This window comes from Oncorhynchus kisutch, linkage group LG3 (assembly GCF_002021735.2).
Source record: "Oncorhynchus kisutch isolate 150728-3 linkage group LG3, Okis_V2, whole genome shotgun sequence".
NCBI classification, from domain to species: Eukaryota; Metazoa; Chordata; class Actinopteri; order Salmoniformes; family Salmonidae; genus Oncorhynchus; species Oncorhynchus kisutch.
Window position 1 is genome coordinate 48,493,772 of NC_034176.2, and position 25,587 is coordinate 48,519,358.

The 25,587-nt window shown below is 42.3% G+C and overlaps 1 protein-coding gene across 1 annotated transcript in view; it reads left to right on the forward strand.

The window, feature by feature from the left end:
* Positions 1–25,587, forward strand: part of cfap77 (cilia and flagella associated protein 77) — a 72,028-nt gene that overhangs the window by 10,286 nt on the left and 36,155 nt on the right. Inside the window, exon 2 of the mRNA XM_031807510.1 lies at positions 6,439–6,524. Coding sequence (XP_031663370.1) covers positions 6,439–6,524 — 86 coding nt within the window. The remainder of the gene's footprint in view (positions 1–6,438; positions 6,525–25,587) is intronic.

Genomic DNA, 25,587 nt, shown 5'->3' on the forward strand with positions numbered 1-25,587 from the left:
GGGGTTTGGAACGCTCTTTCTTATTAGTCTTGTTAACAGGGTTGGGTATATTCATTTCGAAATGTAATCTGTTAAAGTTACTAGTTACCTGTCCAAAATTGTCATCGGTAAATGTAACTTTTTGTATTACCCAAACTCCGTAATCTGATTTACTTTCGGTTACTTTTAGAATACTTTTCCATTAAGAGGCATTAGAAGAAGACAAAAATGTATATTACCAATTGAACGACATCTATTGCAGGATAAATCAATGCTAGAATGTACATTGCTGGCCAGGAAATGGATGTTGCGTTTTCCTTTATGGTTTATGTAGGCTTCTTCTAACCCATTGCTGTAAACTTCAATACAGATGATAATATGACTAGGCTTCATCTTTACATTAAAAACCAAAATGTCATATTTCCAGTCAATCCAATTAATTTAATACCCTTTAATTTTCAAGAATAGGACTTTTGATTAGCCAAATTGTTTTACCTGAACATAACCCTAAAATTAAGGACTTGTTAGACTACTCTGTTGTTTATGATTTTGTTATCTTGGAGGACTGATTGCCCTCATTGCTTCAAGTTGAAAAATAAATGCTGCTCTCATGCATGGAATGGCATGCAGGGCTCAACAGTAACGCTTGTTCTCTTGTCCAGGACAAGTAAAAAAAAATTGGGACAAGAAATATAGATTTAAGTTGTCCGAATGGAAAAGTACATTTCTTTTATTGCAAAAATCACAATATCAAACAATTACTCCTATCAGAATTGGATCATAGAGGCCAACATTGGAATAATATAAAAATATTTTTTTAATGTACATAAATAAAAAAGCCAACACGTCAAAGTGTAGGTGATATGCATAATTGATACAGTTTAACTTTAATGAGACTTAATTACACAAAAATACGCTAAGTGCCAGTCATTTTTGACAAATATAAAGGCATGATTCTGTCGACATTACTTGAGGAACGGTTCGTTCAGATCAAATTGTCCCAGATTCTGTTTTTAACTGTGGCAAAGACATATTTTATATCATCCCAGGGAAGGAGGGAATAATTTGATAAAATACATAAAAAGTGTTTGGTTGTAATTGTAATATTGCAATCTTTTATGGGCTACTAAGGGTGGGCAACCATCTTCCAGGATAGCCTTAAAGGGCCAGTGTTGTATTTTGAGACAGGCTTGACTATGCAAAGAAGCCAATAGGCACAGTGTGCCCGACATTTTTGTCTGATTCTCTATGGTCAAAAAATATAGTAATACGTTTTATTTTGTAAAGTGGTTACTATATCATACAATGATAACATTTTTTGGACAAGTAAATCTATCCTACTTATCCAATGGCTAAAAGAGTTCATGTCAAGCACTGGCAGGCTTTGAGCATTACCAAAAAGTGCATTTGCATTCTCCTACCATATCTATTGTGTTATATTCTCCTACATTATAATTTTTTTGTATTTTTAAAAATTCCTTTTCTCCCCAATTTTGTGGTATCCAATTGTTAGTAGTTACTATCGCTACAACTCCCGTACGGGCTCGGAAGAGACGAAGGTCGAAAGCCATGCGTCCTCCGAAACACAACCCAACCAAGCCGCACTGCTTCTTAACACAGCGCACATCCAACCCGGAAGCCAGCCGCACCAATGTTTCGGAGGAAACACTGTGCACCTGCCGACCTGGTTAGCGTGCACTGCGACCCGGCCTGCCACAGGAGTCAATAGTGCGCAATGAGACAAGGATATCCCTACCGGCCATACCCTCCCTAACCCGTAAGACGCTAGGCCAATTGTGCGTCGCCCCATGGACCTCCCAGTCGCGGCCGGCTGCGCTCGAACCCAGAGTCCCTGGTGGCACAGCTAGCACTGTGATGCAGTGGCCTAGACCACTGCACCACCCGGGAGGCCCCTTCCTACATTATTTTAACATTTCACAAAATGTTTTCTTTCCAATAGTACCAATTATATGCATATCCTGGCTTCAGGGCCGGAGCAACAGGCCGTTTACTTTGGGCATGTAATTCAGGAGGAAATTGAGAAAAACGGGACCTAGCCCTAAGACTACAAATGGAAGCACAGCCTAGAGCTGACCAGTGACACGACCCTACCAGATAAGCTGAATAACTTCTATGCTCTCTTCGAGGCAAGTAACACTGAAACATGCATGAGAGCATCAGCTGTTCCGGACTACTGTGTGATCACGCTCTACGCAGCCGATGGGAGTAAGACCTTTAAACAGGTCAACATTTACAAGGCCACTGGACCAGATGGATTACCAGGACATGTACTCCGAGCATGCGCTGACCAACTGGCAAATGTCTTCATTTGTATCCTGTACTCCCTGTTCACTCATGACTGCACGGCCAGGCACGACTCCAACACCATCATTTAAGTTTGCTGATGACACAACGACGAGACAGCCTATAGGGAGGAGGTCAGAGACCTGAACATGTGGTGCAAGGGCAACAACCTCTCCCTCAACATGATCAAGATAAAGGAAGTCGTGACAATAAGAGACTTGCTTGGGCCAAGAAGCACTAGCAATGGACATTAGACCTGTGGAAATCTGTCCTTTGGTCTGACGAGTCCAACTTTGAGATTTTTGGTACCAACCGCCGTATCTTAGTGAGATGCAGAATAGGTCAACGGATGATCTCCACATGTGTGGTTCCCACCATGAACAATGCAACAGGAAGTGTGATAGTGTGGGTGTGCTTTGCTGGTGACACTGTGATTTATTTAGAATTCAAGGCACAATTAACCAGCATGGCTACCACAGCATTCTGCAGCGATACGCCATCCCATCTGGTTTGCGCTTAGTGGGACTATTTATTGTACAGGACAATAACCCAACCCACCTCCAGGGTGTGTAAGGGCTACTTGACCAAGAATGAGAGAGATGGAGTGCTTCATCAGATGACCTGGCCTCCACAATCACCCTACCTCAACCCAATTGAGATGGTTTTGGATGAGTTGGCCCGCTGAGTGAAAGAAACGCAGCCAACAAGTGCTCAGCATATGTGGGAACTCCTTCAAGACTGTTGGAAAAGCATTCCAGGTGAAATTGGTTTAGAAAATGCAAAGTTGTTATCAAGGTAAAAGGGTGGCTACTTTGAAGAATCTGCTTAACACGTTTTTGGTTACTACATGATCCCATATGCATTATTTCATAGTTTTGATGTCTTCACTATTATTCTACAATGTAGAAAATAGTACAAATAAAGAAAAACCCTTGAATGAGCAGGTGTGTCCAAAGTTTTTACTTGTACTGTGTTGAAACATCCTGTGGTGGACTGCAATAACATCGAATAGTCCCCGTGATATGCAACTGTTCAGGGAAGTCAGGAACCAATACACGCAGTCAGTCAGGAAAGCAAAGGCTAGCTTTTTCAAACAGAAATATGCATCCTGTAGCTCTAACTCCAATGAGTTTTGGGACACTGTAAAGTCCATGGGGAACAAGAGCACCTCCTCCCAGCTGCCCACTGCAGTGAGGCTAAGTAACACGGTCACCACCGATAAATCCATGATAATCGAACATTTCAACAAGCATTTCTCAACGGCTGGCCATGCCTTCCTCCTGGCTACTCCAACCCCCCAGCTTCTCCTTCACCCAAATCCAGATAGCAGATGTTCTGAAAGAGCTGCTAAAACTTGGACCCGTACAAATCAGCTGGGCTAGACAATCTGGACCCTCTCTTTCTAAAACTATCCGCCGCCATTGTTGCAACCCCTATTATCAGCCTGTTCAACCTCTCTTTCGTATCGTCTGAGATCCACAAAGATTGAAAAGCTGCCACGGTCATCCCCCTCTTCAAAGGGGGTGACACCCTAGACCCAAACTGTTACAGACCTATATCCATCCTGCCCTGCCTATCTAAAGTCTTTGAAAGCCAAGTTAATAAACAGATCGCTGACCATTTCGAATCCCACCGTACCTTCTCCGCTGTGCAGTCCGGTTTCCAAGCCGGTCACGGGTGCACCTCAGCCACGCTCAAGGTACTAAACGATATCATAACCGCCATCGATAAAAGATAGTACTGTGCAGCCGTCTTCATTGACCTGGCCAAGGCTTTCGACTCTGTCAATCACCGTATTCTTATCGGCAGACTCAATAGCCTCGGTTTTTCTAATGACTGCCTCGCCTGGTTCACCAACTACTTTGCAGACAGAGTTCAGTGTGTCAAATCGGAGGGCATGTTGTCCGGACCTCTGGCAGTCTCTATGGGGGTACCACAGTGTTCAATTCTCGGGCCGACTCTCTTGCTGCGGGCGATTCCCTGATTCACCTCTACTCAGACGACACCATTCTGTATACTTCTGGCCCTTCCTTGGACACTGTGCTAACTAACCTCCAAACGAGCTTCAATGCCATACAACACTCCTTCCGTGGCCTCCAACTGCTCTTAAACGCTAGTAAGACCAAATGCATACTTTTCAACCATTCGCTGCCCGCACCCGCCTGCCCAACTAGCATCACCACCCTGGACGGTTCCAACCTAGAATATGTGGACAACTATAAATACCTAGGTGTCTGGTTAGACTGTAAACTCTCCTTCCAGACTCATATTAAACATCTCCAATCCAAAATCAAATCTAGAATCGGCTTGCTATTTCGCAACAAAGCCTCCTTCACTCACGCCGCCAAACTTACCCTAGTAAAACTGACTATCCTACCGATCCTCGACTTCGGCGATGTCATCTACAAAATAGCTTCTAATACTCTACTCAGAAATCTGGATGCAGTCTATCACAGTGCCATCCGTTTTGTTACTAAAACACCTTATACTACTGCGACCTGTATGCTCTAGTCGGCTGGTCCTTGCTACATATTCGTCGCCAGACCCACTGGCTCCAGGTCATCTATAAGTCTATGCTAGGTAAAGCTCCGCCTTATCTCAGTTCACTTTTCACAATAACAACACCCACCCATAGCACGCGTTCCAGCAAATATATCTCACTGGTCATTCCCGAAGCCAACACCTCCTTTGACCGCCTTTCCTTCCAGTTCTCTGCTGCCAGTGACTGGAACGAATTGCAAAATCGCTGAAGCTGGAGACTTTTATTTCCCTCAACAACTTTAAAAATCTGCTATCTGAGCAGCTAACCAATCGCTCCAGCTGTACATAGTCCATCTGTAAATAGCCCACCCAATTTACCTACCTCATCCCCATGCTGTTTTATTTTATTTACTTTATTTCTGCTCTTTTGCACACCAGTATCTCTACTTGCACATCATCATCTGTGCATTTATCACTCCAGTGTTAATCTGCTAAATTGTAATTATTCGCTCCTATGGCCTATTTATAGCCTACCTCATGCCTTTTGCACACACTGTATATAGACTTTCTTCTTTCTACTGTGTCATTGACTTGTTTATTGTGTTATTGTGTTATTGGCTTGTTTATTGTTTACTCCATGTGTAACTCTGTGTTGTTGTGTGTGTCACACTGCTTTGCCTTATCTTGGCCAGGTCGCATTTATAAATGAGAACTTATTCTCAACTAGCTTACCTGGTTAAATAAAGGTGAAATAAAAAATGTTAATAACAAACCCCACAGTAAATCACGTTTTTGACTGCACTGGGCCTTTAAGGTTCGGATACGGGGAGGGGAAGCTGATCCTTGATCTGTATGGGAAACTTCACCCCGGAGCCAATTGCCACATTACTAATATTTAGACCCTAGATAAAACCAGAGTATGTGCTGTCAGTTCAATAAGAACATCTAAATCTGAGCAGAAATTTCTGAAGGATGTGTATCTCAAATCAAATGTTTAAATCAAAACTCGAAAATTCAGTCATTACAACGCCAAACTTTTTTCCAAATTAACTCCATAATATCGACAGAAACATTAGAATCAATCCTCGAGGTGTTTTTCACATATCTATTTGATGATAAGTCATTCGTGGTAGTTGGGTTTCTCCTCTGAAGCAATTGGAAAAATACACGCAGCTGGAGATTACGCAATAATTGCAACGGAGGACACCAAGCGAGCATCTGGTAAATGTTGTCTCTTATGGTCAATCTTCCAATGATATGCCTACAAATATGTCACAATGCTGCAGACACCTTGGGGAAACGACAGAAAGTGGGAAACGACAGAAAGCATTCACAGCCATATTCACCCCTATATCGAAGAAGTTAAGATGCCAAGCGTTTAGCTGCTTCGTGAGGGTAGGCCCATAGAATTACAGAGAACATTATGCGCCGGTTTCCTGGACACAGATTATGCCTAATCCTGGACTAAAACACATTTTCAAAGTAGGTTCTCCATTGTGCTTCTTCATTAGTCCAGAAATAGTCTTAATCTATGTCCAGGAAACCCACCTATGATGTAGGCTAGCCTTCTCCATGGGTATCAAGGTCTAGCAGCAATTGTACTATTTTAGGTAGGCCTAATTGATTGACTTGCTTGTTGGTTGTACCATCTCGAATAACTCCTATTTCCCCAAGGTGTAACCGTCCTGAAACTGGAAATGCAGGCTTCTCGCGTCGGAGTGGTCAGGGACTCCATGCTGGCTAATCCTCTTTTAATTAAGGTAAGGAGCATGGTTCGAAGAGAGGCTACATGGACCAGGCAAAGCGCCGAGCAATCATACCCATACTGCATTGGCTGCCCTCCCTTGCTTATTAGGCTGTGTTTGCACAGGCAGCCGAATAAAAAAAAAAAAATCCTGGCCTTTTGACCAATCAGATCTTTTCACATCATATCTTTTTCAGATCTGATCTGATTGGTAAAAAAAAATATCAGAATTGGGCTGCCTGTCTAAGCGCCTTAGTTTCTTCTTTGAGATATTTCAATGTCATTCAATTTCAGAAAACAACACTAGAGGGCTGCATTGCCAGTTGAATAATATATTTCTTATATCTGTCCAAATTATTTCTCCTTCCTAAAGTGTACACTTCTTCACCTTCAATGATTTAAAACTGGAACATGAAATATGGTGCAAACTCCTAAGAGCTCTGTTTATGGACCCTAAAACGTTAGGTTCTGAACTAATATTCATACCAATCTATGAACCTCAGCTATCATAGTTGTTGTATTGACTTCAAGTCTGAATGGCATTAATGAAGCCTATGGATAGAGTAGAATATAATAACTTTATTGTGCCATATACATGTACTGTAGTTATTATCACGCATGAGATCCCACCATTGTAGCCTGTACATTGAATATATTCACTGATCATGTACTTTTCCTTGGCAAATAAAGGTGTCGTTCAGGTATGAATGATTTTTTTAAACCTTTATTTAACTAGACAAATTCTTATTTTCAATGACGGCCTAGGAACAGTGGGTTAACTGCCTTGTTCAGGGACAGAACAACAGATTTGTACGTTGTCAGCTTGGGGATTTGAACTTGCAACCTTTCAGTTACTAGTCCAACACGCTAACCACTAAGCTATGCTGCCGCCAAATAGCTGTGAGACATTCTTTTTCAGTCATATCCAATACCAGGTGTATCAAACTCCATTATTTTAATGATGCTGTGTCTGCATGTAGGTATTACAATTATACACTTCAACAGTGTTTACCACTCCTGCTCCTGGGACATCAATGATTACACATTGTAACAATGCAATAGACTAGAAACATGATTTAAGTAAAGGCTGATTTGTAATTTATATATACAGAAATAAAACAGTACACTACACTTCCTATGAGATGCTTAATTTCAACCAGTGGAAAATGTGAAATGCTTTATTGAAAGAAGTTCATTATCTAGGTGTCTTAAATACATAATACATGCATTATAATTTTGATAATTGTAATATTTTATTATAAATACAAGTTCAAGCTATACTTCAATGCTCATATGGTGTGCGTTGTAAAAAAGAAAAATAGGAAGAAAGACGAGGTGGGGAGAGAGGTGTAGAAGATAGAAAGGGAAAGAGGTAAGAACTGAGGCAGACAGCATATCATTAATGAATTACAGTGCTACCCTAATATTCTCTCAGTTCATCACAATTACATAGTGTCTAATCAGCCTTGGGCCCCCCCAGTTGGCCCGAAGGTTATCTTAAGAGCAGGTGAGGTGGCGATGACGGGACTGGCTTCCTCTCTCAAAACATACCTGCTGACGAGAGACGGATGAATAGAGAGAGCGCATGATTAAGCCTTATTTTTTAAAATTCAAATGTGGTCAGTCATCATAATCATTAGGAGGTTTGAAATTGAAAACTGACCTTGGATCATAAACTCTGGGTCTACTACATCTTTATCTATATTTCAATGTAAAGCATCTTTAATAATATTTCCTGTTGACCCGACCAAGTGACCTCTCAGTATGATCATGCTGTGCCCTCTGGGTCAGCCAGTTCAGATGCGGGAGGGGTTCACTGTCACGGCTGATATAACCTAGAGAATTTAGGGAGAAGGGGGAGCGGGATGAAGTGAAGGCAAGAGACTGTTATTGAGAAAATAAGGTAGTTAAAATAGACTGTGTTCAACAGGAATCTGTGTGTGTGTGGTCTCACCTGGTGTCCACACTAAGTGGCTACAGAGTACTTTATGCTGAAAAACATACACATGAGGACAAACAATAGAAGATAATGTCATTATTAGACTTTTACATTACCAAATCATTGTGAATTACTAAAGTATAATATCCCTTATAACAAATCATGACAACATTTTATAGATATGTGCATGTGTAGCATGTGACAATATAGCAGGATCATATCAAGGATAGCGTCACAAATGAATACATAAATACCACTTGAAGCTTGATGATGACTTGATCATTTGAATCAGCGGTGTAGTGCTAAGGCAAAAACAGAAATGTGCACCCTTTTGAGTCCCCAGGACCAGGACTGAGAACCGCTGCTCTTCATTGGGACCTCTTAATCTGCTGACAGGCTTTCACAGCTCTCTGTATCTGAGGACAGAAAACCTCAGAAATAGACTTCATTATATTCAAATTAGACAGCACTGAATATGATGTTCTCTGTCCTGACTTCTATGGACTAGAATTACACAAAAGTACCTGCTCTATCCAGAATAGCCTACTCACTCCCATCTCGTTCCTCATCGAGTAACGATACAGGCTATTTGTTCTGTGACCGGCATAATAATGCAATGAAACAAGCAGGGAGCAGGTTTCGAACCCTTAACATTCTAGCCCAAAGTCCAGCACGCTATCGACTGTGCCCAAATGTATTAATTTGGGTTGGGGCCGATTGTGGCTAAAAACACTTTATCAATTTTAACAAGTGGAAAGGGGAAAAAACATTATTATTAGTTTATCACAAGGGTAGCAGGCTGTGAATTCTGCAAACAACGTTTCTAGGTTGGGCTATTAGCTGAACAATAGACTATTCAACCTTGACTAAAGAATTGTCTAATAGCCGAGCTAGGTGTGAATTTTGGCCCATTCCTCCATGCAGATCTCCTCTAGAGCAGTGATGTTTTGGGGCTGTTGGTGGGCAACACGGACTTTCAACTCCCTCCAAAGATTTTCTATGGGGTTGAGATCAGGAGACTGGCTAGGCCACTCCAGGACTTTGAAATGCTTCTTACGAAGCCACTCCTTCGTATGACATTCTCCCAATCTTCTTCTGGATCATCCAAATGCTCTATAGCAAACTTCAGACGGGCCTGGACATGTACTGGCTTAAGCAGGGGGACACGTCTGGCACTGCAGGATTTGATTCCCTGGCGGCGTAGTGTGTTACTTTGGTCCCAGCTCTCTGCAGGTCATTCACTAGGTCCCCCCGTGTGGTTCTGGGATTTTTGCTCACCGTTCTTGTGATCATTTTGACCCCACGGGGTGAGATCTTGCGTGGAGCCCCAGATCGAGGGAGATTATCAGTGGTCTTGTATGTCTTCCATTTCCTAATAATTGCTCCCACAGTTGATTTCTTCAAACCAAGCTGCTTACCTATTGCAGATTCAGTCTTCCCAGCCTGGTGCAGGTCTACAATTTTGTTTCTGGTGTCCTTTGACAGCTCTTTGGTCTTGGCCATAGTGGAGTTTGGAGTGTGACTGTTTGAGGTTGTGGACAGGTGTCTTTTATACTGATAACAAGTTCAAACAGGTTCCATTAATACAGGTAACGAGTGGAGGACAGAGGAGCCTCTTAAAGAAGAAGTTACAGGTCTGTGAGAGCCAGAAATCTTGCTTGTTTGTAGCTGACCAAATACTTATTTTCCACCATAATTTGCAAATAAATTCATTAAAATTCCTACAATGTGATTTTCTGGAGAGAAAAAAAATCTAATTTTGTCTGTCATAGTTGAAGTGTATCTATGATGAAAAGCCTCTCATCTTTTTAATGGAAGATCTTGCACAATTGGTAGCTGACTAAATACTTTTTTGCCCCACTGTACATGTGGGTAGAGTTATTAAAGTGACTAACAGAGAGTAGCAGCAGCGTAAAAGAGAGGGGGGGCAATGCAAGTAGTGGGTAGCCACTTGATTAGATGTTCAGTAGTCTTATGGCTTGGGGGTAGAAGCTGTTTAGAAGCCTCTTGGACCTAGACTTGGCGCTCCCGTACCGCTTGCTGTGCGGTAGCAGAGAGAACAGTCTATGACTAGGGTGGCTGGAGTCTTTTATTATTTTTAGGGCCTTCCTCTGACACCGCCTGGTATAGAGGTCCTGAATGGCAGGAAGTTTGGCCCCAGTGGTCTACTGGGCTGTACGCATTACCCTCTTCAAAGAACTTGAAGCTCTCAACCTGCTCCACTACAGCCCCGTCGATGAGACTGGAGGCATGCTCGGTCCTCCTTTTCCTGTAGTACACAATCATCTCCTTAGTCTTGATCAAGTTGAGGGAGAGGTTGTTGTCCTGGCACCACACGGCCAGGTGTCGGACCTCCTCCCTATATGCCGTCGTTGTTGGTGATCAGGCCTACCACTGTTGTGTCATCTGCAAACTTAATGATGGTGTTGGAGTCGTGCCTGGCCGTGCAGTCATGAGTGAACAGGGAGTACAGGAGGGGACTGAGCACCCACCCCTGAGGAACCCCTGTGTTAAGGATCAGCGTGGCAGATGTGTTGTTACCTACCCTTACCACCTGGGGGTGGCCCATCAGGAAGTCCAGGATCCAGTTGCAGAGGGAGGTGTTTAGTCCCAGGGTCCTTAGCTTAGTGATAAGCTTTGAGAGCACTATGGTGTTGAACGCTGAGCTGTAGTCAAAGAATAGCATTCTCACATAGGTGTTCCTTTTGTCCAGGTGTGAAAGGGCAGTGTGGAGTGCAATAAAGATTGCATCATCTGTGGATCTGTTGGTGCGGTATGCAAATTGGAGTGGTTCTAGGGTTTCTGGGATAATGGTGTTGATGTGAGCCATGACTAGCTTTTAAAAGCACTTCATGGCTACAGACATGAGTGCTATGGGTCGGTGGTCATTTAGGCAGGTTACCTTAGTGTTCTTGGGCACAGGGACTATGGTAGTCTGCTTGAAACATGTTGATATTACAGACAGGGAGAGGTTGAAAATGTAGGTGAAGACACTTGACAGTTGGTCAGCGCATGCTTTTAGTACACGTCCTGGTAATCCATCTGGCCTTGCAGCATTGTGAATGTTGACCTGTTTTAAAGGTCTTACTCCATTGGCCGCGGAGAGCGTGATCACACAGTCGTCCGGAACATGTTTCAGTGTTACCTTCCCCGAAGCAAGCATAGAAGTTATTTAGCTCATCTGGTAGAGTCGTGTCACTGGGAAGCTCTAGGCTGTGCTTCCCTTTGTTGTCTGTAATAGTTTGCAAGCCCTGCCACATCCGACAAGCGCCAGAGCCGGTGTAGTTTGATTCGATCTTAGTCCTGTATTGACGCTTTGCTTGTTTGATGGTTCGTCGGAGGTTATAGCGAGGTTTCTTATAAGCTTCGGGGTTAGAGTCCCATTCCTTGAAAACAGCAGCTCTGTCCTTTAGCTCAGTGCAGATGTTGGCTGTAATCCATGGCTTTTGGTTGGGGTATGTACGTACAGTCACTGTGGGAATGACGTCATCGATGCACTTATTGATAAAGCCAGTGACTGATGTGGTGTACTCCTCAATGCCATCGGAAGAATCCCGGAACATATTCCAGTCTGTGCTAGCAAAACAGTCCTGTAGCTTAGCATCTGCTTCATCTGACCACTTTTTTATTGACCGAGTCACTGGTGCTTCCTGCTATAATTTTAGCTTGTAAGCAGGAATCAGGAGGAAATATTTATGGTCAGATTTGCCAAATGGAGGGTGAGCTTTGTAACCATCTCTGTGTGTGGAGTAAAGTTCGTCTAGAGTTTTTTTCCCTCTGGTTGCACATTTAACATGCTGATTGAAATAAGGTAAAACTGTTTTAAGTTTCCCAGCATTAAAGTCCCCGGTCACTTGGAGCGCCGCCTCTCAATGAGCATTTTCCTTTTTGCTTATGGCGGTATACTGCTCACTGAGTGTGGTCTTAGTGCCAGCATTGGTCTGTGGTAGTATGTTGACAGCTACGAAATATACAGATAAAAACTCTCTAGGTAGAGAGAGACTACCTCAGGCGAGCAAAACCTTGAGACTTCCTTAGATATCGCGCACCAGCTGTTGTTTACAAATATACATAGAGCGCTGTTCTATCCTGCCGTTGCAGTGTGTAACCTGCCAGCTGTATGTTATTCATGTCGTCGTTCAGCCACGACTCTGGGAAACATAAGATATTACAGTTTTTAATGGTTCGTTGGTAGGATATACGTGCTTTTAGCTCGTCCAATTTATTTTCCAGCGATTGTACGTTGGCCAATAGTACGGATGGCAAGGGCAGATTAGCCACTCGTTGGCGGATCCTCAGAAGTCACACCGATCACTTTCCGCGATATCTTTTCCGTCTCTTTCTCCTGCAAATGACGGGGATGAGGGCCTGTTCGGGTGTCTGGAGTAAATCCCTCTTGCCCGACTCATTAAAGATAAATTCTTTGTCCAGTTCAAGGTGAGTAACCTCTGTTCTGATTTCCAGAAGCTCTTTTTTTGGTCATAAGAGACACTAGCAGCAACATTATGTACAAAATAAGTTACAAAAATTGTGAAAAAACAAAGAAAATAGCATGGTTGGTTAAGAGCCCATGAAAATGCAGCCATCCTCTCGTCGGCACCATCTTACTGTCCCGTCCTCCCAGGCCATCGGCCTGGTGTAGGATCAGTTAGGGTCAAAGTAGTGGAATGGAGTGTTGATTTTATTTTTATGAAATAGTGGTATATAGGTTTAGAGTTAGTTTGGTGGATTTTTAAAGTGTTTGTATTACAAAATGTAACATGATTGAACCCACACTACCGCACAGTAGGTGGCGGCATGCACAAACAAAATGTGCGAATGCCATGATCCCAAAGAAGAAGAAGGAGCATAGATATGTTATTATTGTATTGTTTTCGTTACGTTTTCATAGTTCCATCCAGCTGCCACGTCAATCCGAACAGCACAGAATATAAACAAAAGGGGAAACATTATTTCTTGCTGTGTATTGAGCGCTAGCTGAAGAATGAGATGATTAAATGTATTTGTGAGACAATTAAATGTATTTATGAAAATGGATAATTAATTCTGAGCGCTGCAGTCCGCCTGGTTTTCCACCTTCGCAAATTTTACACCCTGCTCCTCCGCAAATTCCACTGGCTTCCAGTCGAAGCTTGCATCCACTACAACACCATGGTGCTTACCTACAGAACAGCAAGAGGAACTGCCTATCCCTACCTTCAGGCTATGCTCAAACCCTATATCCCAACCCGAGCACTCCATTCTGCTACCTCTGGTCTCTCGGCCCTCCCACCGCTATGGGAGGGCAACTCCTGCTCAGCCCAGTGCAAACTCTTCTCTATCCTGGCATCCCAATGGTCCATCTTCCCCCTGAAGCTAGGACAGCAGAGACCATGCCCATCTTCTGAAAGCAGCCTACCTCTTTAAAGAGTATCTTAAATACCCCCCACACACACACACTTCTAGCTCTGAGTTTGCTGATAGCTACTTTATTGAGGAAAACTGTACTTACTATACATGTGATATGCTATCTTAAGATGAATGCCCTAACTGTAAGTTTCCTTGGAGCGTCTGCTAAATGACTAAAATATTAATGTAAGTAGACTGCTGATTGGTCACCTCATCCTCCTCTAGACTGCTAATTGGCCAGCTCATCCTTCTCAGAGATGACATCGTGTTCTATGAGGTAATGGCGAGCATTTTGAAATGGTCTGTTCGAGTTGGGGGTTTTGAAGTGTTTTTTGGATATATTAAAAGTGAGATTTTCACTGGGAAGTTACCTTAATAAAAAGCATTTAGCATTTAGATAGGTGATGCCTAACTGATGAGCCCTCTCCAGCTCCTGTATCTTTTGCTCAAACTCATTATGAGTTGAGGTGAAAGTGATTCAATCCTATCTGCCAGAGATAACAGAACAAAAGAGTGAGGGGAATGAGTAGGAGGCTCACAACATGCCTGATGAGTTTGTATCATGAACAGGAGACTCTTGAGCTGATGTGAGATGTTGTTTGAGATGATCACATTTTAAAGCTTCCCCATCCCCTGTTCCTTCTCCTGTCTGCCCCCAACCACCACCCTCAATGCCTCTCTAGTACATCCTAGTCAGGGCGGCTGGGCCCATGCTCAAGTCCCCTGTGCTCTAGGGGGACGAAGCCTCTGCACTGAACCAGAGGTTCACTGATGCCATCAACACTGGGTGTCTTCCGCATCTCCCAATTCTGCTTCCTTTGATTTCAACTTCATCAAGTCTTCCAGTCAAGCAGAAGAGAAGATGAAGTGAGCCAGCTTGTCTCTTGGTTTCCCTTTTTGTTGCTGGGATTAATTCTACATTATGTCCTCTTACACTATCCAGCCCACCTCCACCGGAATAGAAAGGGGGAGCAGGGAGCCCTTTGCCCTTTTGCACAACCCTCCTCTTTGCCTGCCTTTTCCAAAGGGGCATGTTTTGGCTGACGCAGAACATTTAATTATTTTATTTAAATGTCTATGATAATGATAATGAGGAACACGTGTTTGTACAGACCTACAGTGGGGCAAAAAAGTATTTAGTCAACCACCAATTGTGCAAGTTCTTCCACTTAAAAAGGTGAGAGAGGCCTGTAATTTTCATCATAGGTACACTTCAACTATGACAGACAAAATGAGAGAAAAGAATCCAGAAAATCACATGGTAGGATTTTTAATGAATTTATTTGCAAATTATGGTGGAAAATAAGTATTTGGTCACCTACAAACAAGCAAGATAAATATTTACGATTGAGCTGGGCTTCAGTAGATGGGTCGATGATGTAAGACTGGTTTGCCCAGTAGAGATCGCCATTGTCCTTTGTAGAGTCTTTCTGGTCGTAGTGTTGATTAGAGCGGATACGTTGGAGTACCCTGTAGTTCTTAGAGGAGTGTCTGTGTCCTAGGCCACGTATGTTCCAATCAATTGAGATTGTGTCCTAGGCCATGTGCCTAGGCCACGTACGTTCTCAGCTGCAGACTGATAACCCAGATGACTAGGATTTAATAATTTATTGTATGTAGTGATCGATAGTTCAGAGTTCATACCATTTTGCCATACTCAGCTTATGCTGTATTCTGGCTGGCCTATGATACCCCCCAGGGAACGTCCTGACACTGTTTTTGCTTTGTCATTATGAGGTATTGTGTGTAGATTGATGAGGGGAAAAAATAGTTTAAGCAATTTTAGAATAAGGCTGTAAAAAGAAAAGTAAAGTGGTCTGAATACCTTCCCGAAAGCACTGTATATTATTGAAAAAGTAGAAATCTTAACATTTCTAGAAAACCTAAGGTTACAAATCAACTCAAAAGTGAGTGGCTTTGTGGTTTGGGCAGCTGCCTTCACCAGACCTACTGGGTCAGTAGGGGTTCGATTCCCCCAGATTTACTTGATTTAGTTACACATTTCAAATATGGACAGTCCAGGGATATTTTCCCCCAGATTTACTTGATTTAGTTACACATTTCAAATATGGAGAGTCCAGGGATATTTTATAAGAAATGACCATACCAGACACTTTATTTTAAGAACAGTTGTATTTAATGGATAACATCAATAGGAAATGAATAAAATAATAACAGTAGACTACACCAAAGTTAGTTTCCATTCATACAAAGTGTCTGGTAAATTGCCACAGTAGATTTGCTGTGTCAAAGGAAGAAACTTTATTTAAATTGTACAGAATGCTTGTCAAATAGATACATTGCCCTTAGTCTGTTTAGAAAGTACCACGTTGTTCCAATCATAATACCAATCAGAGGCCGAACATACTGTATCTTGAAAGACTTTGGTTGCATGCAGGACTAAGGTAACACCGACATCATCTTTTAAGGAGTGGTAATGAGGTGACCAATAATAGTTGCAATTGAGATCAGCTGTGCGGGTGAATCGATGGTTTAACGAGACATCAGCTGGTGATAATATAGTGCCATCGACGGTTGTTATTTTATTATTATTCCAATACATTCTGTAGGCTACTCATTAGCCTATCCATCGTTACATAATGAAAGGTGTGAAAACCAATAATAGGATTCAGATTTGAACCCTTGCCGACTCTGGCATATGTGTGCCGACGCTGGCATATACTCTGGCTATAACCGCTAGACCACACAGGTGCTGAGACCACCAGTCATTTATTTAGCCTATTGCTTGCCTTGAACATATAATAAAACAATTTATTAAAAAAAGAAAAGATTTTCTATAACAAAACATAAATCTTCCCCCTACACATATGACAGTTTATTATCATGTATTATAATCCAGACAAGCAAGCTTTAGCCTGCATGTTGCCTAAATAGTCTACTTTAACTGGACCTGCAATCTAAGACAGGGTTTCCCAAACTTGGTCCTGTGACAAGTTCTAAATATTTCTTCAAACAGTCTAATCCTCCTGCTGCAGGATTATTTTCCTCCTGTGACGAAACAGGTGAAATTAAGATCTGACATCTGTAATATGAAATATGTATTTACTACTATGTTGACAGAGCTGACCACACCATGGTTACGTCCATTAGGGGACCCTATTCCCTACATAGTGCTCTGCTTTTGACCGGGACCCACCAAGGTTATTATAGTAACCGAAACTGAAAATAAAATCAAAAAAGAAATCAGAAAAACTATTTAGTAAACTGAAATAAAATCTTTTTAAAAAACATTTGAAAACTGTACTTGAGACTATTATCTTTGACTGCAAAACTAACTAATACTTTTTTTTTAGGCCAAAAATCGAATGGTGTTTAAGCTTTTTTTATAACGTGGTTTTGGAGCTTCTGAATCTGGCGGGTAAATGCTGCCAGAAGATGGCAATGTTTCAAATGGACGTAGCTAACCGGGAAGATATCAGAGGGTGAGTGTGGAGCATGAGCGTGACCCATAGGCGTGAACAATGGCGGCAGCAAACCCAACACCAGTAGTGGTTGGTCGCAAAAGGCAAAAGCCCATATGGGACTATTTTGAGTACATTGCTGGAAAGGACAAAAGCAAATGTATTGAGGTATCAGAAGATGGCAGCATGTGTGGATCAGAGATATTTGGGAAAAATCCAACCAACCTCAAAGTTAATTTGAACAGCACCCACAAAGAATTTCAGGAGAAAGACTAGCTATTATTTTATTTTCGGAATTCGGTCAGGATTCGACTCCTGGTATCATATGAACACACATAAGACATTGAAAATGTGTAGAATTGCAGGAAATTAGCTTTAAAACGGCTACATTTTCTCTTTGCTCGATGGCAAAAGGTGTAGAGTTGCGGAAATGTTTCTTTAAAACTGCACATTTTCTTCTGCCAACAAGAAGGGTGTGAACAGTTTGGGGTCGCATGGGTTGCAAGGTGGGGGTTTGCTACTACGCCTAGGGTTGCCAGGTAAAATTAATTTGTAGCCCAATGACTAATCAAGGCCTGCCTACAGGCCTAATCAAGGCTTGAAAACTAGCCTTAAATGTTTTTTCACAGCGAGAGGAGTTGCCACATTTAACTTCTTAACCTAAGAAGTAAAATTCGGATTTCCATCAAAATAATAATTATTGTGAGCTAATGTGACTAATAAAGGAATTTGAATATGCCTCAAGAGAAAAGATCATTTGCCCTTATTAAACTTGAAGAAAAAAAACAAATTTTAGGCTCTTTCTGGCAATTGTGCCATTGCGCCAGATGTTATGAATACAAACGGTTATAAATGGCCTATTTGGGAAATTGACTTGTCATTTTCAATAGGCATAGGCTAGGCCTACTGACTAAAATCTGGGTTTATGATTGTAAATCAACTTTGCCATGGTTTGGTTAGCTAGATGCAGGTAGCCTATAGCCCCTGATAGGCCTACATGTAATTCCAGATAGCCTACACAGTAGCCTAGTTAATATCTCATATTAATGATTTTGCAGCTTGTTTAGGTCAAATTGTCAGATGAATATATTTAACATGAATAGCGAGGCTATTTCGTGGTAAGAAGTGCTTGTGTTGCCTGCTGGAATAGGCTACTGAGAATGGGATCGTCAATTATTATTTTTTTACCTGTAGCCTAATCTGACTGACGGTTACCTTCAATCTAATGCATTCTAACAACAGCTGATCTGCAATTGCGATAGAACTGTGACCATGATCACAATTGATAACTTCCAATTTAATTAAATAAACATGCCCATTAATAATTGCATAATAACACAAGGCTATGACAACAATAAACTTAAGTTAAAGGCTATTTTTTTTCAAATCAAAGTTTGCCAGCTCCAGGTAAGCAACACAAGTGACACAAATTGATTTGCAATGACTCCAGTGATATCATCATTTCAACGTATTTATTCAAATGGTAGAAATGAATAGGCTAATTGATGGCCAACAGATGCAACTGTATCATTGTCCACATTTAATGTCAGTTTCATTGTGGACTTTTCCCCATAACAGAAGCACGCAAGGGAGTAACATAACTTCCATTTCAAATTTCCACTCTGCAGCTTGACCAAGAACTGAGCATATGTAAAAACCCTTTGCTTGATATGGTTTTTCATAAGCAAAGTCCACATTAGAATGCAGATTTCAATGCAGATGTATCTAACATGTTGACCACACCACTCACCATCAATGAGGAGTTGGGATGCTTGGGGAGGGCGCCAAGCATCACAAATTGAACCAAGTTCTATTTTCAGCGTCTGTCTGCGCAGACGCTCGTTGACGTGCGAGAGCAGTTTGGATGCAATGATTGAATAACATGTATGTGTACATTTATTTTGCAACCCTCGCACACATTACGTGTGCGAGGGTTGCAAAATAAATGTACACATACATGTTATTCAATCATTGCATCCAAACTGCTCTCGCACGTCAACGAGCGTCTGCGCAGACAGACGCTGAAAATAGAACTTGGTTCAATTTGTGATGCTTGGCGCCCTCCCCAAGCATCCCAACTCCTCATTGATTTCTATGAGCATGTACCCACGTGGGGGTGTATGCACCTTAAAGTTGGTTGCCAACCACCATGTAAAGTCGAAAGAAGAAGAAGCCTGATGGAGGAGAGATTACTAGAAACTAACTCGGTTTACCCCTTTATATGTGGATTAATTGTCTAAGTAGAGGAAATTGTACATTTCAGGTAAAATAACAGCCAATGTTCATATCCCAGGACAAATTAGCTAGCAAGAGCAAGATATCTAGCTAAATTGCCATGAATGTTTAATAATTTTCGACCTGTCCCCAAATTAATATAGTTGGTTTAAAGTTTGTTTTGATATTTCAACCTGCATTTCCTGATCACGTCTGGTGTGGCTGGACAAAATCAACATGCGTGCGATGGCACACACTGATGGCACACGCCCTGTCTAGTCAGCATGTAATGCTCTCTAGAGCGCCAAAAGTCGTTTTCCTGTGCTTTGTCACCGTTACTTCTTGATGCGCATCAGTTCTAGCGCGTTAACATGTTTTATTGAAATAGGTGTCTCCATTGTGACATTCTAAAGTGGTAAAAGTTGTCATGACGTGCGAGCGTGCTGCTCTGTCTCCTCACTCACATGACTCAGCTGCCTGCTGCAGCGCTCCGTCTCAACACATACACACACCCTCCGGACCTCCCCCTCCCCACCACTCACTCTGTCACACACTCACTCAGAAATAAGCGGCAGCAGGTCACAGTGAAATATATATTTTAAAGAAATTGCCATGGCGGCCGCGGTGCAATTTAGAAGTAGCCCAAAATCCTGCAACCCAATACATTTTCACCAATTTGGCAAAAAAAAAAAAATAACACAGACATGGCAACCCTGACTATGCTGATAGTTAAATAGCTCCCACGCTGAGGTCTGTCCAACGCTGGTCCGACCAAGCTGACTCCACACTCCAAGACTGCTTCCATCACGTGGACTGGGAGATGTTTCGTATTGCGTCAGCCAACAACATTGACGAATACGCTGATTCGGTGTGCGAGTTCATTAGAATGTGCGTTGAAGATGTCGTTCCCATAGCAACGATTAAAACATTCCCCAACCAGAAACCGTGGATTGATGGCAGCATTCGTGTGGAACTGAAGGCGCGAACCACTGCTTTTAATCAGGGCAAGGTGTCTGGTAACATGACTGAATACAAACAGTGCAGCTATTCCCTCCGCAAGGCTATCAAACAAGCTAAGCGCCAGTACAGAGACAAAGTAGAATCTCAATTCAACGGTTCAGACACAAGAGGCATGTGGCAGGGTCTACAGTCAATCACGGACTACAGGAAGAAACCCAGCCCAGTCACGGACCAGGATGTCTTGCTCCCAGGCAGACTAAACAACTTTTTTGCCCGCTTTGAGGACAATACAGTGCCACTGACACGGCCTGCAACGAAAACATGCGGTCTCTCCTTCACTGCAGCCGAAGTGAGTAAGACATTTAAACGTGTTAACCCTCGCAAGGCTGCAGGCCCAGACGGCATCCCCAGCCGCGCCCTCAGAGCATGCGCAGACCAGCTGGCCGGTGTGTTTACGGACATATTCAACCAATCCCTATACCAGTCTGCTGTTCCCACATGCTTCAAGAGGGCCACCATTGTTCCTGTTCCCAAGAAAGCTAAGGTAACTGAGCTAAACGACTACCGCCCCGTAGCACTCACATCCGTCATCATGAAGTGCTTTGAGAGACTAGTCAAGGACCATATCACCTCCACCCTACCTGACACCCTTGACCCACTCCAATTTGCTTACCGCCCAAATAGGTCCACAGACGATGCAATCTCAACCACACTGCACACTGCCCTAACCCATCTGGACAAGAGGAATACCTATGTGAGAATGCTGTTCATCGACTACAGCTCGGCATTCAACACCATAGTACCCTCCAAGCTCGTCATCAAGCTCGAGACCCTGGGTCTCGACCCCGCCCTGTGCAACTGGGTACTGGACTTCCTGACGGGCCGCCCCCAGGTGGTGAGGGTAGGCAACAACATCTCCTCCCCGCTGATCCTCAACACTGGGGCCCCACAAGGGTGCGTTCTGAGCCCTCTCCTGTACTCCCACGACTGCGTGGCCACGCACGCCTCCAACTCAATCATCAAGTTTGCGGACGACACAACAGTGGTAGGCTTGATTACCAACAACGACGAGACGGCCTACAGGGAGGAGGTGAGGGCCCTCGGAGTGTGGTGTCAGGAAAATAACCTCACACTCAACGTCAACAAAACTAAGGAGATGATTGTGGACTTCAGGAAACAGCAGAGGGAACACCCCCCCATCCACATCGATGGAACAGTAGTGGAGAGGGTAGCAAGTTTTAAGTTCCTCGGCATACACATCACAGACAAACTGAATTGGTCCACTCACACAGACAGCATCGTGAGGAAGGCGCAGCAGCGCCTCTTCAACCTCAGGAGGCTGAAGAAATTCGGCTTGTCACCAAAAGCACTCACAAACTTCTACAGATGCACAATCGAGAGCATCCTGGCGGGCTGTATCACCGCCTGGTATGGCAACTGCACCGCCCTCAACCGTAAGGCTCTCCAGAGGGTAGTGAGGTCTGCACAACGCATCACCGGGGGCAAACTACCTGCCCTCCAGGACACCTACACCACCCGATGCTACAGGAAGGCCATAAAGATCATCAAGGACATCAACCACCCGAGCCACTGCCTGTTCACCCCGCTGTCATCCAGAAGGCGAGGTCAGTACAGGTGCATCAAAGCTGGGACCGAGAGACTGAAAAACAGCTTCTATCTCAAGGCCATCAGACTGTTAAACAGCCACCACTAACATTGAGTGGCTACTGCCAACACACTGTCAATGCCACTGACTCTACTCCAGCCACTTTAATCATGGGAATTGATGGGAAATGATGTAAATATATCACTAGCCACTTTAAACAATGCTACCTTATATAATGTTACTTACCCTACATTATTCATCTCATATGCATACGTAGATACTGTACTCTATATCATCGACTGCATCCTTATGTAATACATGTATCACTAGCCACTTTAACTATGCCACTTGGTTTACATACTCATCTCATATGTATATACTGTACTCGATATCATCTACTGTATCTTGCCTATGCTGCTCTGTACCATCACTCATTCATATATCCTTATGTACATATTCTTTATCCCCTTACATTGTGTATAAGACAGTAGTTTTTTGGGGAATTGTTAGTTAGATTACTTGTTCGTTATTACTGCATTGTCGGAACTAGAAGCACAAGCATTTCGCTACACTCGCATTAACATCTGCTAACCATGTGTATGTGACAAATAAATTTGATTTGATTTGATTTAAATAACAATATTCATCCAGAACTTTGTGTGCCCTGACCATCTTGAAACGTACTTGAGTACATCTGCTATAGGCCTACACCACAAATATATTCTAGCCTCCCATGCATACTGTAAGTCTACTGTATGTCCCTAACACTGAAACAAAATTTTATTAAAACGAATATAAATATAAATATTTTTATCAAACTAAAACTGAATAAAAACTAGTAAATCAAGTCTGAAAAGTAATTGAAACTAAACTGAATTTAAAATAATAATCTAAAAACAAATAGAAAATTACAAAACTATAAACCTTGGGGTCCACCCTACATAGTGCACTTATTTTGATCAGAGCCCTATGTGCCATTCGGGACGCAACACATCTCAGGGTCCACTAACAAGCGTCTCTGTCCCCACTGCTTGAATGGTGTAGCAGCGATTACATAGAGGAAACCAAGTCTAGATTTAACCTTAGCCTGCAGCTTGGATATGTGTTGAGAGAAGGACGGTGTACCGTCTAGCCATACTCCCAAGTAATTGTATGAGGTGACTAAACCCTCAGAGGTAGTAATCACACCGGTGGGGAGAGGGGCAATTCTTCTTACCGAACCACACAACCTTTGTTTAGGAGGTGTTCAGAACAAGGTTAAAGGCAGAGAAATCTTGTTGGGATTATGGTTAATTGTTTAGCTAGCTAGCTACATGCCTAAACAAAAGAGTCCACTATGCAAGTAACCATTTTGCTGTACCTTTTACACCTCCTGTATCCTGTGCATGTAACAAATAAACATAGATTTTATTTGATATAGTGTGTGTTTACCAGAGATGGTAATGTGAAGAACAACATGACCTGCACCAAAGTCAAATTAGGATATAACAAGTTCTAAAATTCTCCGGGAGAATGCCCTGCTTTTATTTCATCACACTCACAACTGTAAGCTACTTTCTGTAATTAGCTCGCCATTAACTTGTTAATAATGATCTTGTTGTGAGTTTATTTTCCTGTAATAATGAATACAAATTAAATAAAGTTAGGAGGTTGTCAGTTATGATATGGTCATTTGAACTGACTAGCCAGCTAATTTAATGTTAGCTAGTAAACTAACAAGCTAGAAACTAACGAAAACATTGTTTAATAAGTTGCTTTTAGTTGCCTGGTTTGCTAGCTTGTTTGTTATTTTGGACCACCAGGCTGCTGATGCCATGCAGCCTGTCGTTTTTGTGTTTATACTTTTTCATAAAAACATCAACAAGTTTGACATCAGACAACAATAGAATGTTCATTATGTCACTGTGACAACTGTACACAGACATGTTGATAGACATAGTTTAAACCAGCCTTTAGTCTTGAAGTCTTTGGTTGTTGAGTACACTACCGTACTCACATGTGAATCCTTAAAGCGATGGGTAAGGCTTAAGAGGGTGTGAACGATGCTGAATGGGTGTAGACAAAGAAAAGCTCTCCAGTAGGTTTACCAAAACATTCAAGGGCTATTTTTCAAGTTTATCAACTTGATGATGATTTGATGTTAGTTTAATGTTCAGCTTTTCAACTGACCAAAGAATGCAGGAAAGCAATTCTTGATGTTTAACTTACCGCAGTGGGCTAAATCAGGGTCACACAGAGTGTTTCTTGGTAGTCTTAAACAAATCTACTTTGAAACCAAAGTATACACCTCACACAAATGGTTGTGGGCTTAAAAAAAAGACACCTGTACTGTGTCAGATATAGTTGAAATGTGTTAAATTTAGAGTTTGCATCCCAATATTACCCTTTATATACATCACAGAGCTATAACAAAACACAATTGACATAGAAACACCGGATAGATATATATGATATATATATATATATATATATATATATATATATATATATATATATATTGTTGATTTAATTATGAAAAATATTAATAACATTCCACCCATGGAGCCACTAGAGGGCGATTTGATCAGTTGACTGCAGGAAAGCGGTGCATCTGAAATGGGAAGAATTCTATCCATCTGATGTTTCGATTTCTGTAGGGGAGAGGAGAGGAGCCTACAGCAGCTCATCTGTAGTACAGGTCCTTGAGAGTCTGTGGGGGGCTTACCCAGACATATGCTCCCAATTAGTTGGCCTTCTTTATGTAAATGCTTTATAAATTATCCCCTATGCTTAGGGATTAGGCGCTCATAAGGAGAGTTTGCATATCAATAAACAGACAGGTTGTGCATGGAGAATGGATCACAGACAGACATGGGAAGAGAAGGGGGAGGGTTATGGGGATGGGCCCAGGGTGGGGTGGGGTGGAGGAGACATTATGGAATGTAGGGTGGTCTGTTTAGGGAGCTCTAGCTAAGTTTATATATATATTTTTTTTACAGTCGCCCACAAATATGGCAACATATTTGATTTTGGATTCCTAGGGGGGGCTCTATGAAATTTGAGTAATCAGGGTGACAGACATTGACACATTCAATACCGCCTTGCACAATCTTGCCTGCATCTAGCTGATCTAGGGTGTAATCATTAGTCCAACAGTTGCAAATGAGAGTTTCTATTGAAGAATTCAGGTATGTTTTTCCCAGTTTCGTTCTGTTTGCTTCCATTTAAGAAAAGTTTTTAAACAGATTTGGCAGAATGAATACACCCCTGATCACACACAAACACAGTTCACAGCAGCCAGATTGTTGTATAATTCCTTCTCACATCTACGCGCTCTCCTCCTCTTACCTTTTCCCTTCGTTGTGGACACATCAGCTGTCTGTGACCAGGCAAGAACCTTCAAACGCTGATCGCGACACACAGCCTACATCGGTGTCACCATATTAGCTAAAGTCAAGTTAACATAGCTACTAGAACTAATACATTAGTAAACCTGCGACAATCATGCAGTGCAATGTACAGTTAGTTACCTAGCAGTTTAGATTTACACCAATGGGCCCCGGTGGCAATA